This window comes from Bactrocera dorsalis, chromosome 3 (genome assembly GCF_023373825.1).
Source record: "Bactrocera dorsalis isolate Fly_Bdor chromosome 3, ASM2337382v1, whole genome shotgun sequence".
NCBI classification, from domain to species: Eukaryota; Metazoa; Arthropoda; class Insecta; order Diptera; family Tephritidae; genus Bactrocera; species Bactrocera dorsalis.
Window position 1 is genome coordinate 12,181,286 of NC_064305.1, and position 14,736 is coordinate 12,196,021.

The following is a 14,736-nucleotide window of genomic DNA, read 5'->3' on the forward strand; positions in this document are numbered from 1 at the left end:
ATAAAACAATGTTAAACTATTTAGTACTCTAAAAGATTGGTTACAATAATATTTGAGAAACTAAAATCAATAGTGAAGAGACTTAATTTTAGTAGTTTTTAGTACACTCTCTTTAAATATCAAAACTTTATATAAGAGCCAAGTAAATTGAAATATACAGAGCTTTAACTTACATAAATAAAAAAAAATATTTAATATCTAAAAGTTAATTTTATTTATAAATAGATTTAACCTTTCAATAAAATCCTTAAACCTTCATTCTTAGCTTAACTAACCCACAATTATCCCTTTTATTTTTTTCAGGATGTTTCTCAACAAGATACTTTGTCACCTTCATGCTCTTTCTGGGCATGGCCAATGCCTATGTGATGCGTACGAATATGTCCGTAGCCATTGTGGCGATGGTAAATCATACCGCCATCACCGCTGATCAAGAGGATATCTATGACGATGAGTGCCCAGATCAAAACCTAACAGTTGTGGTAAGTAAAACAATCAATTCATGCAACAACAATTTAAAAAATGAAGAAAATGAGAAGCAAATGGTATTTAATAATTATTTTCTTTTGACCTTTAGGAAAATGGACAAGATGGCGACTTTGTATGGAGCTCCAGTTTACAGGGCTACATATTATCTTCGTTCTTTTACGGTTATGTGCTGACCCAAGTGAGTAGCTAGTTCAATATCACAAGAACAATAAGTTCACTGAAAAAATCACATTTTTCGCTAAACGAAAATATAATGCCACTAAACTCATTATAAACACTTTCTTCGTATTCTTTCATCCACAGATTCCCTTCGGTATTTTGGCGAAAAAATACGGCGCCATGAATTTCCTTGGCTGGGGTATGCTTGTCAATTCCGTGTTCGCCTTCCTCGTGCCCGTTGCCGCTTACGAAGGTGGCGTCTATGGTCTCTGCGCCGTACGCTTCATACAGGGTCTCGGCGAAGGTCCAATCGTGCCATGTACACACGCGCTGCTCGCCAAATGGATACCACCCAATGAGCGCTCACGTATGGGTGCGGCGGTATATGCGGGCGCACAATTCGGCACCATCATCTCTATGCCGTTGTCCGGTTTGTTGGCCGAGTATGGTTTCTCTGGCGGTTGGCCGTCGATTTTCTATGTTTTCGGCGCTGTTGGTACGATTTGGTCGATAGCTTTCTTGTGGTTCGTCTATGAGGATCCGTCATCGCATCCACGCATCGATGAGGCGGAGAAGAAGTACATCAATACTAGTTTGTGGGGTACTGGCGATCAGAAGGTAGGTGTCTATTAGAATATAGCACATGTGCAAAAGAGATAGTTAGACTTTACAGCTTCTGTTAGCAGTGTGAAGTTTAGAGGAATGACTGTAGTGTACTTTTAATAAACTTTTGTCGATTTTTCTTACACCTTATAGGTGCCAGCAATTCCTTTCAAGTCCATTCTAAAGTGCCTGCCTTTCTACGCCATTTTGCTTGCCCACATGGGTCACAACTACGGTTACGAGACACTAATGACTGAATTGCCCACCTACATGAAACAAGTGTTGCGTTTCTCTTTGAAAGCCAACGGCTTGCTCTCATCCCTACCTTACTTGGCTATGTGGCTCTTCTCCATGTTCATTTCGGTAATTGCCGATTGGATGATCTCATCAAATCGCTTCACACACACAACAACACGTAAAATTATCAACAGTATTGGTAAGTAAATGAGCGGCGAAGAAAAATAAGTTAAATTTTACTAATAATTTGTATACTCATGCGCGCTATAGGTCAATATGGTCCAGGTTTGGCGCTTATTGCTGCTTCGTACACAGGCTGTGATCGTGCTCTGACGCTTGCCATACTCACGGTGGGTGTGGGTCTGAACGGTGGTATCTACTCTGGCTTCAAAATCAATCACTTGGATCTGTCGCCACGTTTTGCCGGTTTCCTGATGGCCATCACAAATTGTTCGGCGAACTTGGCGGGTCTGTTGGCGCCCATCGCCGCCGGCAACTTAATCAACAATAAGGTAAGATTTGCTTTGAGCGCGATCTTATGTTTAGACATTTTTGTTTTGTGAGCATTAAGTAATAAATCTGTTTCTCTTTCTCTCTCTCCCTCTCTCTCTCTCCCTTTTTTTTTAATCTCCAGCCAACTATGGGTCAATGGCAGATCGTGTTCTTCATTGCCGCTTTCGTGTATATCTTCTGCGCCACCTTCTACAACATCTTCGGTTCCGGCGAACGTCAATGGTGGGACAATCCAGCCACTGATGTTAAGGAACCATCCGCCATTGCACCTGGCACAACCACACTGACCTCGAATGGCGCGAATCCACGTTTCCTAACCGGCGTCGATAACGGTCTGACCTTGGCGGCGGGGAATGTCAACGAAACGGGTCACTGAGCGCATGCAACACACGTCTAAGGCTAGGCAGCTGCAACTGAGCGCTGATCTAGCATAGTCGGTTGTGTTTTTTAGTTATACGAAGCTGTAGTTTCGCTGCTAGTGCTAGTTAGACAACAAACAGACAGACAGTTAGTTATTTAAGCAGTCTAATTTTTAATAACTTTAGTAACTATTAAGGCTTAGTGAATTTAAGTGCGAGAGAAATGTGTGTGGCTTAGCGAAAAAAAAAAAATAAAATAAAATGTACCGTAAGTAAAAAAATATAAAAGTAGTGTGATAACGGTACTCAGCGTGCAAAATAATAAGTATATTTAAAAAACAAGAGTCAGCATTAATAAATAACGGACAATTTTTCGCGCTCAGCTCTCAGCCGAGTTTGAATGAAAATTTGATGGATAAAAGACAGTTGCCGCTAAAACTATGCAACGCATCTAAAGTATATAATACGCCAATGGTGCCAACTTAGTGATTTTCTTCTTTAATTGTTTGCTTTTGAAAAGTGCAAATGTAAAGTTTTTATGGACCTGGTCCGTGAATTGTTAATTTATTTAAAGTTAAGTTTAAAGCGTAATTTATAAAAGAAACATTTAATTTATATATACAAACACACACACACATGTATGAATGTACGCACTGTAAGCGCTTTTTAATGTATTTGTGAATTGATTTTATAAAAAAAATATATTATTTTTTGTTTAAAAAAAGTAGTGAAAGTAAAACCGAACAATGCCTTTAACGCAAAAATGTCTAAACGGTACGATTTTCGTCTGGAATTGTAACAAGCATACATATACAAAAGTATGTATGTGTGTATATAAACACACTTACATACATATTTACTACTAAAATTAATTATTTTATACATTTGTTATGCAGTTATTGTGTGAAGTATTGTAGTGAGGCGTAGAATAAACGGACAAATGCGAAACAAGCCAATAAACAGTATAAGTGACAATCTAATTTGTAAGACGAAATGCTAAAAAAATATTTCCATTTGCTACAAATTACAATATTCAAGACATATAATTTCCAAAAATGTTTTAGAACTACGAGAATGTTTAGAAAAACGTAAGAAATTTACTTCAAAATAATATAATTTAAAACATAAAAAACTCGAAGAGAGTTTAAAACACCAAATGAAATGTTTTTTATTTGAAAATTTTGGCATAAAACCATTGTGTGGTTGTTGAGGCCAATGACACTGTACACTCTTACAGAAGACTGTACCTTCTTTATTCAGATCTGCAGCTCGTATTATTTTCTTCAGGAGTAGATTGAAGAAGCTGCACAATAGGGCGACGCCTTGTCTGAAACCTCATTTGGTATCGAACGGCTCGCAGAAGTCCTTATCGATTCTGACGGAGCTTTTGGTATTGCTCAACGTCAGTTTACACAGCCGTACATATTAGTTTTGCGGGGATACCAAATTCAGACATAGCAGCTTTGAAATCGCCAAAGATGTCGTGTGTGTCGTTCCTCTTTTTACGGATCTTTTCCAAGTTTTAGCGTACAGTGAATAACTGGTCGAAGCTATAACAGCCTTAACAAATACAAAAAATGATAGAGACCGGTTGATTTGTATGGCAGCTATAGTTATAGTTATCCGATCTGAACAATATCTTCGAAGTTGTTGGTAATAATCCATGCCAAATTTCATGAAGATATATCGTCAAAAAAATTTTCCATACAAGCACTTACTTCCGATCGTTCAGTTTCTATGGCAGCTATACGCCATGGTGAATCGATATCATCGGTTTCCACAAAAAAGCAGCTACTTATAGAGATCACGACGTGAGCAAATTTTCATATTCATATCTAAAAAACAGAGAAACTAGTTCGTAACGGGTTTTTCAAAAGGGACGCTACAAAAGTAGACCAATAGGTGCAGCAAACGATGTCATGTTTTGCCCGCTCTTTTGACAAATCTTTTCAGTAAGGCTTGCCATTTCAACATGGAAAGATATAGGATCTAAGAACGAGTCGAAACTATTCAAATTTACTACCGAAGTTCGGAGTCAGTGACCTCAAAGTAACCTTTAAGAGCGCTACGTCCAATTTATGGTCGCCTTAATCGTCCTGTCAGATCAATAATTGAGCATCTAGAAAAATCTAAGTCCACAGACTCAGTACAAAATGTTCCAGTGCCAGTGAGACAAAGAAGTGCCCGTAGTGTCAAGAATAAAGGCTGCCGCTAACACATCAATTGAGAAAGACCCAAATCAGTCTCTCACACGTCGTTCTCCAGCGTTGGGCATCTTCTGTGACGTTGTCGTCATCAATTTTGCGAAAATATCTGTTCCAAGATCCTTCAAGATCAAATTGACACAAGAACTGATGGCACTTGACCCCAAAATCGTTGTATGATAGTGAGTTGGGAATCGCTACAGCCCAATGATAACCGAATATTTTTAGCCTGAATTGGATGATATGGACTTGGATAATATGTGGTTCCAACAGGACGGAGCCACAAGCTACGCAGCGAATGTCACAATCAATTTTTTGAAAACCAAGGTTGGTGAACGTCTTATCTCAGAAAGTGGCCCAGTCAATTGGCCGCCTCGGATGTGCGATTTGAAGACTAGTTAGAAGACTACATTAGACTATTTCCTGTAGATCAACGTCAAGTCTATGGTCTATAATGAACTTCGACGGATATCTAACGTGAAATTGCAGCAGTATCGGCCGACTTATGCTTCAAAACCATAGAAAATTGAGTTCGGTGTCTGGACTTCTGCAAGCATACCCGTGATAGCCTTGCAAAAGATGCCGAGTTCCATACAACAAGGCGTTAAAAACGATACTGAATGCAGTTTCGTAAACGGCTGACAGGCAAAACAGGATGAAATGGAATACCTTAATAACATACAGGATCACCAACACGCTTTCGGTAGGTAGTTATGGGAGAGACACTGAAACACCGCCTACGCTTCTGTCCAGCTTTACAGTTCAAGCGACTACATAAAGTATGAAAATTATATATTAAATAATATGAAGTCCTCTTAAAGTATGCAAAAAGCGTTGACGTTCTTTATGACGAATACTTCAGCTTAAATTAAATTTAACCTTCATCTGGTCGTAAAGGATCAATAGGTATGACGTGACAGGCGGCCAGTATCCCCAAAGTAATATGGTTTCTTATAAAGAAATACAATAATTGTTAAGGAAATTGAGATGTTTTTGTTTTTTATTTAATACGAAGTATAATGTATCGATTGTACTCCGATTGAATACTTGTACTTCTTCTTATATACTTGTTCTGCATATAAGATCATTCAAATAGCCTCCATGACTTGTTTTGCAGTAACGAATTTGATGAACCCAATTAGGAGTAGTTTTTCAACTAAATCAAGTCGTATGTCATGAATAGCATGTTCAATATAATCTTCTAAAACTAGTAGAGAGTCTGGTTTATTACAAAAAGCCAATGACTTCAAATAATCTCACAAGAAGTCGTCTAATGATGTTTAATCCCAACTTCTTGGAGGCCATTGAATGCCACAATTCCTTGAAATAATCGAATTTTCAAACTTTTTTGCAATAATTCGATTGTTGCACGTGCTGTGTGGCACGTAGGGCCCACTTATTAGAACCAGATATTGTCAGGACCAACTTTTTTCAATTGTGGCAATAAAAATTTAGTTATCATCGATCTATACCGCTCTCCATTGACAGTAGCGGTGTCACCAGCTTCATTACGAAAGAAGTACGGAACGATGTTTCCACCAGACAAAAAACCCACACCAAACTGTCAATTTAGGTGATTGGAATGGTTGTTTATGAATAATTTGTCGATTTTCTTCGCATCAGAAACGACAACTAACATCAACGGAAACACTATTTATATATCTAAACTTGTAAGATTATATGGTATACGTATATTGCTTCAATTAAAACCCACATTCTGGAGGCCTGTCTGTTGCCTTCAAATGGCGCTATTACTTCCTAGCTGAAGGTCAAGCGTATTTTTAGCATTATTTATAACCACATTTAATGCAATTTGTGATTTATTTGTCGATTTTACAATTCGGTTTCGTAGGGAAGTTCAATGAACTGGCTTGACAGACCACAGCAGCGGCGACGAGCGCTTCTTCTTCGATTGTTTACCTTGCATTTTTCCCTTTATTGCTATTTTTTATGCGACAGCATTTTAATTTATACAAAACATCCGCTCTGTCTGTCACTCGTGATTACTTAGCAGGTACTCCAATTAATGTTTTACTCGTTCGAGAACATTCACTATTTACTTGAGTACACACATTCAATCAAATGCACGTGCCAATGTCCATAGAAGCTTTGTCGTTTTTGCTGTTGTCAGCTGAATTTCAGCGGCATATTGAATTCCACAAAACACCTTACGTAAAACAAATTATTCATGGTAAGTAGCACGAATTAGTCTCGCCAAGAGCTTGATACTTTTTTCCTGTTCGGACTAATTTATTTGTATACTCGTGTGGAAATGCGAACGTCAGCAAGCGAACGCAAATAAACAAGACACTCTTTGTTGCTGACCAAGTTTGTTTAAATAAATAACTCATGTATATATTTAAATCTTGCTCTAATTTTCTCGCTTCTCTATTAAGTTTATTTTAAATTAGTTTCTGAAATAATTAAAAAATTATATTTGACTGCCGAAACCCGGGATTGAACCGGGGACCTTTAGATCTTCAGTCTAACGCTCTCCCAACTGAGCTATTTCGGCAGATATCTACTTTGAGTTGAATGTCGTTTAAGTGAGCGCGACGCACGCAACGAAGGTGACATTAGTGCTGCATTAAAGCTTCATTAAATTTTGTGCGTGTGGTTTGGAACTTAGCTAAGTATTAAGGAAAGCTGTTGAAAGCACGGACAATACTAAACATAAAAGCTTGAAATTGTAGTATATGATATACATACATATGTGTATATGTGGAGATATATACATATATGTGTGTATATGGATGTTGGGCTTTGTGCTCGATTTCTATGGGCAGAAGTGAGAGTGCCTAAAAGCATGCCAATACATAAGTATATCAGGGTATCGTTGATATGAATATGTGAGTGGAGTAGACATGTTTTGATACGCCTTCTTTCTTATCTTCGGGAAAATATATGTACTTTAGGCAATTAATGCGTTTTTAATTGAATATTAGTATGTTTTATTGATAAAGAGATATATTAGCTTACTTCAGTAGCTAGCGCTCAGCACATTTGCAGCTTGTTAGCTGGCTAGAGAGGAGACTTGTAACATCAACACACATAAAGGACAATATATGGAAGTAAGAATTTTAAAAATATTTAGCAAAAGAGTCAAAAAAAAAATATGAGAAATATATAAAAAATTAAAAAAAAAAGTTAAAAAAAAATTTTAAAAATTCAATATTAAAAAAATATTAATAATAATTTTAAAATAATAAAAAAAAATTAAAAAAAAATTAATATTAAAAAAGAATATTAAAAATTAAAAAAAATATAAAAAATATAAAAAAATTAAAAAAATTAATATTAAAAAATAAAACTAAAAATAATTTTAAAAAATTAAAAAAATAAAAAAAAAATATTGAAACAAAAAATTTAAAATTAATTACAAAAATAAAAAAAAAATAAAAAAAAAAATAAAAAATTAAATAAAAAATCAAAAAAAGATAATTAAAATTTAATAAAATTAATTAAAATATTATAATCACAACAATAAAAACAGTGAATATTTCAGCATGTTGTGAGTGTTTCAGCTTCTGATACAAAAAACTTAAACCTCGGTGACACCGAAGCTAGGAAACCCTTCACAAGAAAAATTAACTAGATAAGCTATCCGATCTGATAAATTTATTCAGAAATTATAGCGTTACTTTAAAGAATAATTCAATACAAACCTTGTGAAATAAAAAGTCTTCCGTAAGAGTACTTGAATTCGATTGTACAGTTTGTATGACAGCTATACGCTATAATCGACCGATATGAAAAATATCTTCGGAGATTATAATAAAGCTTTGAATAATATATATAATATCTTCAGAGAATATAGCAATACCTTGAATAATAAAATATGACAAATATTGTGAAGATAAGAGTTCAAAAGAAAAGTCCCCGGTCTGATACATAGATGACGCTACTAGAAAAAAATCCATATACTAATTTTTACTTAGCACTAACCTTCAAGGGACACGTGTGTAAATTTGACCTCTGTCGGATCAATAGTTTGTGAATTATATCATTTATAGTGAAGCAACCTTTGTCATAGTGAAAAAATGAATAAAAAGGAATTTCGCGGTTTGATAAAACAAAACTTTTTGAAGTAAAAAAATATAGTTGAACCAAATACTAAGCTTGATGGCGAGTTTTCTTACCTAGGAAAATCAATCAGCAAAGGTTGGTATACTAAGTAAAAATGTGATGAAATGAGCACCGAAGACATTAAACGCAGTGGACGTCCAACAGAAGTCCAAAATAATAGTCACAAAATAATTTTGGACGACCTTAAAGTGAAGTTGCTAGAGCTATCAGACACTCTAAAGATATCAATTGAACATTTATGTCATATCATTTACGAAAATTTATATATGAGAAAGCTCTGTGCAAAGTGTTTGCCGAGCTTTTGACTTTTAACTAAAAACAACGACGGGTTAATGTTTTGAAGCAATGTTCGGAGATGTTCAAACGTAATAAACCTGAGTTTTTTTGTCGATATGTGACAATAGATGAAATATTGCTCCATCATTTTACTCCGAAGTCCAAGCGACAGTCATCCAAGTGGACTGCACAAGACTTAATTACTCCAAAGCGTGGAAAAATACGACAGTCGGCAAGCAAGGTTATGGCACCTGTATTTTGGGATGCGCTTGGAATAATTTTTATAGAGTGCCTTGAATAAGAAAGCACCGGATACAACGACTATTACATACCGTTATTGCACCGTTTGATAGACGTAATCGACGAAAAACGATCGAAAATAAAAGGCTGCTTCACTTAGACAATCGACCGTGTCACAAGTCAGTGAAAGCGTTACCAAAAATCCATGAATTTGGCATCGAATTGCTTCCTCATACACCGCATTCACTAGATCTAGTCCTCAGCGACTCAGATCTCAAAAGAAGGCTCGCTGTGAAGAAATTTTGGTCGAGTGAAGAGGTGATTGTCGAAACCGAGGCCCCATATGAATCAAAGGACAAATCGTACTACAAAAATTATATCGAAAAGTTGGACGGTCAATACAAACAGTGCATCACCCTTAAAGTTTACTATGTTGAATAAAATAAACGAATTTGGGCACAAAATTTTTTTGCTATGGTACGACTTTTAAACTGACCTGCTACCATATCAAGAACAAAGCTTTTCATAAGGCTACTTGAGCTTGAACTTACCGATCACAACAAAACTGGGGAAGCTTAAAAATAAATATTGTGAATTTTAAAATAATTTAGTTATTTTAGGTGTTTTTTCTTGCACATTACTGTATATGAATGTATTGAGAAACAGCGGCGTACGCAGAAACAAATTTCGGGGGGATTTTCTGTACAAATTTTTAATCATGTTAAACCAATCAGTATGGTAGGGTTTTTGTAGAGAGATATCTTGTAACTTGTTTGTTTATGTGCCAAAAGCATAAAGTGTGGCTCTCACTATGTCAAATCTTATTACCGTCGTAGTCGAAGCAATGATAGCTTTCTGGACTACTATTTTATAGTCATTTACGAGGTTTGACAATAAAGTAATGAGACTGATTTTATTGCCGCACTTGTGGTAAACCTGTGACCTTGAAATTCCATTTTTCTTTTTCCGGCATTCCTTCCCTCTCCATTGATATATGTAGCATCTCTCTAACTTTTTTAGTTCGCCTGCTGCGTCAAGTTGAGTAGACGTGTGTTTGTAGTGCTCGTCACGAAAATGGAAAAACGAAATCAAGAGCAACGCGTCGCGATAAAATTTTGCGGCAGATTGGGCGAAACAGCTTCGGAAACGTACGCTAAAATTGTAAGGGTGTATGGTGACAGTGCTCTTAGTCGTGCATAGATTCACAATGGTTGTCTCCGCTCGCCCCCCGCCGGAAAAAAGTTCACATGAGCAAGTCGAAGGTGAAAACAATGATTTTTGCTTTTTTCGATAGCCGTGGAATCGTCCACAAAGAATACGTTCCACGTTAAAACTACTGGTAACTGTTTAATATTCCAATCAAAAATCATTTTTTTCTAATATTAAGCCAATTCACTACTAGTATATATGACAATTAGACTACTCATTTACCTTGTCATATAATGGTACTTGACATGGAGGACGGGGACGTGTAAGAGTATCATATGAGCTGTACCATAAATTAGCATTACTTCTTATATACTTTCTTCATTTATTATAATATTTATCACAATTCTTATTGTTATTATTTTATTGTAGCAAAATGGCTCAGGTCAAAGTGAAGAATAAAGAGCCATCAGCACTTTATGCCGCACTCAAGAGCACTTGGTTAGCTTTTTGTGCCTCAAGCAGTATACATGGCTTGAAGTATACACAAGACAGAGAGACCAACAAAATCGTGCGGTAGGTATCACATGATATTAATGATATAATTACATATGTATGTATGAATTTTTTTAATTTTCAAATTTTAAACACTTTCATAAGTACTGTGAAGGTTGCAAAAAGATCTCATCAAAAACTTTAATTTGCTTAATTTAAAATTCAAATTTTTTAATACATTTTCAATTTTTTTTAATACATTTCTCAATTTAATCATCATCACCAGCTTTCCCAAAACATGTTTTACTGTTTTGAAATTAATTGGCACTCTCTTCTCAGTTTCATCTGGATGCTCATCACGCTGATTATGTTTATCTGTGCAATATCAATGGTCTATACATTTTATATGAGTTACCGCAGCAATCCCACGCGCATGAATGTTGAAAAGGATCATGCTCCAATTGATAGTCTGGTTTTTCCCGCCGTAACTATATGTACTGAGACACTTTACAACATCCAAAAGGCAAAAAGTTACATCGGAACGCTGTGAGTAACAAGTGTTTTTGAATTTGTTCCAACAAATATTTATCTAGGAGCTGTCTTATTTATTACAAATAAAAATTTTGGCAAAGAAAATATTTCTCTGACATTAAAGTTTCTATTTTAAGCTGTGCTATACTTTGCTTTTATGGATAAGTTCAAATGTTACTCTACTCGAAAGGAGGATCCTACAAGTATAATAGTAAAAAATATAATATTTTTCCATTAGATTGCTTAAGTAGTCTGAGTATCGGATTGTATTTGTGTACTGCCTTGTCTGTGACTTAGGTAGGAAGGCCTTTAAGAGGCCCATTGTTAAACCACCGAGCCTATGATCTCCATTTCAGGTGACTCCTCGGAAAAAAGATGCGCTTGCGTTGGCAGGATAACTCCTTCCAGGATCATTCAAAGTGAAAAAATACGTATTTTAGTTAAAACTTTAACTTAGAACTTGAACGAGGGAAGAAAAACAAAACTGCAAATTGGATTTTTGGCAGACATTCTTATAAAAAAATTAAAATTTCAGTGCAAATTTCTCGACATTTTTTTTTTCAAATAGTTGTAAATAAAAAGAAATCCTTCATCCAGGTCTTTAAAAATTGTATCTCAAAGATCTGTGTAAAACTTCATTAGGATCGGTTGAGTAGCTCTCAATAAATCTTGCCAACCGACTTCAAAAACACACTTTCGAGAAAAACGCGTGACGGCGCACTTATCCAAGCTAGCCTCGAGCGCACAAGTTCTCAAGGCTGAATCTCCGAAACTGTAACTCGAATCAACTTGGAATTTTAGGAAAATATTATAGATATGTTGTATAATTTAATGAGACAATAATTTTTTCAAACCCTGTAACCCCCTTAATGTCATCCGATACAAATGAAGAGTCCTACCAGAATAATAGCAATACAAGTTCTTTATTTTAATCTACCTCTCTTGTTGTACAAATTCAATTGGGTTAAGCTACGTGGCGTTAGAAAGATAAGAATTCATAATAAAAAAACTTCTCAGATAGTTCTGCAATTGCTTGGCTCTATTTTGTTTGAGCACGCGTCAAAGATGGACACCGGCAAAGAGAACAAGAACAGAAAGGCTAAAACGAAAGCCCAGAAGCAGTCAGCTTTGGTAAAAAAAAAGGAAACACGTTCCACCAGATAACGCCAAGCCGCACGTATCGATAGTGATTCGTCAGAAAGTCCGAAAGTTTGATTAGCAGGGTTTTATCCATCCATCTTATAATCCGGATCTGACACCAAGTGATTACTACCTATTCCTATGATGGAGAAAAATTCGCAACATGAGAAGCTTGTGAAAATCCAGTCGATCAGTTCTTTCCCAATAGTATTTTCGATGAAAATTATATGGAGCCAATAATTTCGAAATAGATCCACTATTAAAAAATTTGAGCTTGTCAGATTTCACCAACTTTTTTAAAGAATTATTAACATATTTCTCTTATGAAATTAAAATATCTGACACTCTTTCCTCAGCAAGCTTCCACCCGACACAAATACCAGCATGATAATGGCAGTTTTGCCAACCTATTTCGGTTTCATTAGCGATGATTATACCTATGCCACGGAAGATATTGTATTGCTACAGAAACTTATCGACGTTAATAATATCAGCACATTGACATTCATGCAAAATCTACAATGGAACTGTTCAGATATCTTCTTTCGCTGCCGTTTTATGTGGCGAATTGTGGATTGCAGGACAATCATAGAAGTATCGCGCACATATTACGGCTACTGCTGTTCCTTCAATCTCAATCAGCCGGGGTGAGGAATGCTATACTTGTATATACCTAGTTAGTTACCACTCTTTTGCCCCACTCTCTGCCTAACCTCACAGTTTGAACTACACTGCAAAGACTACGCACGCCGGCCTTTTCGATGGTCTCTCTCTAATACTGTACTACAATGACTCGGACTATGGCGAATTGGGTCTCTACTCGGATGGTTTTAAAGTGTTACTTTCGGAGAATGATGGTTACCCCAGTGCGTCTTCTCTCATCAAATTTACGCCACTTAAGCAGGAGACTTTCCTCGGTGTACGACCCGTTGAGACCTACTGTTCGGGTGCCGTTAAAGCTCTATCGATAGACGAACGGCAATGTGTGCTGCCGGATGAATTCCCACTTAAGCATTTCGAGAAATATGTGGGTAATAATTGTATACTGGAATGTCGTGTGGAGACTACGCTTAAAATGTGCGGTTGCATAACGTATTTCTTCTACACGAATCATACCCACGAACGTATATGCGCTATCAAGGATATACCATGCCTCTTGGCAAATTTCAGTAGGTGCAAATTAAAGCATAAGAAGAGTAACAAATTTGTAATTAATTTGTAAGTATTCTTTACTCTATAGCCGCGTTAGTGGGACGTTATCGAAAAGATCAATGTTATTGCCCGAATTCGTGCGAATCAATCCAGTACAATGTGGAGCTGACGAGCGCCGAATTGCAGATTGATATACCGACAGTGGATGAGTTTTAGTAAGTTGAAAGAGTTGGTTTTATTACTCCATACTTCAAAGAAATATGTAGAAATATATAAGTATATCGATAACATATAAATCGATAAAGAAACTTTTACATTTTACACTTACAGTGACGGCGTACAGGATAACCACTCCGTCATTCATATATACTTCAACAGTCAAATATATCTACGTGTGCGTCGTGATCTACTCACAAGCATGGTGACTCTAGTTTGTAAGTTTCTAGCCATATATTCTCAGCTAATGCCAATAATCTACATATACATATATGTATATTTGTATATTATTTTCAGCCAATTTGGGCAGCGCTTTCAGTCTCTTTGTTGGTATCAGCCTGGTCTCAATTGTCGAGGTTATCTACTATGTAACGGTTGTGTTCAGAAAGCATTATTTGCAGGAGATAAAAGCTCGTGAAAAGCTTCGGCGTTAGAGTGACTGTGGAAGCAGCGATATTCCATATTTTGAAAAAGCTTGAATTAAGAGCAAAACATATTTTAATTCTCAATTAAAAATTTTTGAAATATTTTCTGAAAAATATCAATATAAAAATCAACAACTATATTAAAATTTAAGATGATTCAAGAAAATATGATATGAGAATATGAAAAAGTGCCTTCATTTCATAAATATATAACTGTTATTAGGATTTCCTCAATAAGTCGATTAACTGATGCGATGCGTATGAAGTGGTGTCATGTTGTTCAAGCCAAATATCGTCCAGATCACGAGCTTCAATTTTAGGCATCAAATTGTCGGTAGCCGCTGTCGGTTACGTTCTTACTGGCATCATTTTTGAAGAAATGTGGACCAATGATCCCACCGGCCAACAAACCAAACCAAACCATCTCTTTTCTGGATAAAATGGCAGCTCTTGAATCTCTTCAGA

At 36.1% G+C, this 14,736-nt stretch overlaps 2 protein-coding genes and 1 non-coding gene across 4 annotated transcripts in view; 2 read left to right on the forward strand and 1 right to left on the reverse strand.

Moving 5' to 3' along the window:
* Nucleotides 1-2,964, forward strand: part of LOC105226686 (putative inorganic phosphate cotransporter) — an 81,376-nt gene extending 78,412 nt beyond the window's left edge. For both annotated transcript variants that reach the window (XM_011205690.4, XM_011205689.4), the window contains 6 exons: nucleotides 304-482; nucleotides 578-667; nucleotides 793-1,266; nucleotides 1,405-1,687; nucleotides 1,759-2,000; nucleotides 2,123-2,964. In XM_011205690.4, the coding sequence (XP_011203992.1) occupies nucleotides 304-482; nucleotides 578-667; nucleotides 793-1,266; nucleotides 1,405-1,687; nucleotides 1,759-2,000; nucleotides 2,123-2,377 (1,523 nt within the window). In that variant the 3' untranslated portion in view covers nucleotides 2,378-2,964. The remainder of the gene's footprint in view (nucleotides 1-303; nucleotides 483-577; nucleotides 668-792; nucleotides 1,267-1,404; nucleotides 1,688-1,758; nucleotides 2,001-2,122) is intronic.
* A 4,042-nt stretch (nucleotides 2,965-7,006) lies between these two features.
* Trnaf-gaa (transfer RNA phenylalanine (anticodon GAA)) lies at nucleotides 7,007-7,079 on the reverse strand. Its single transcript has one exon. It is a non-coding gene; the product is annotated as a tRNA-Phe (tRNA).
* A 462-nt stretch (nucleotides 7,080-7,541) lies between these two features.
* LOC105226714 (sodium channel protein Nach) lies at nucleotides 7,542-14,428 on the forward strand. Its single transcript, XM_049451054.1, has 8 exons — nucleotides 7,542-7,635; nucleotides 10,745-10,888; nucleotides 11,147-11,353; nucleotides 12,835-13,125; nucleotides 13,199-13,647; nucleotides 13,719-13,845; nucleotides 13,961-14,064; nucleotides 14,144-14,428. The coding sequence occupies exons 2-8, from the start codon at nucleotides 10,749-10,751 to the stop codon at nucleotides 14,278-14,280; spliced, it is 1,455 nt and encodes a 484-aa protein (XP_049307011.1). The 5' UTR covers nucleotides 7,542-7,635; nucleotides 10,745-10,748; the 3' UTR covers nucleotides 14,281-14,428.
* The last annotated feature ends 308 nt before the right edge of the window (nucleotides 14,429-14,736 follow it).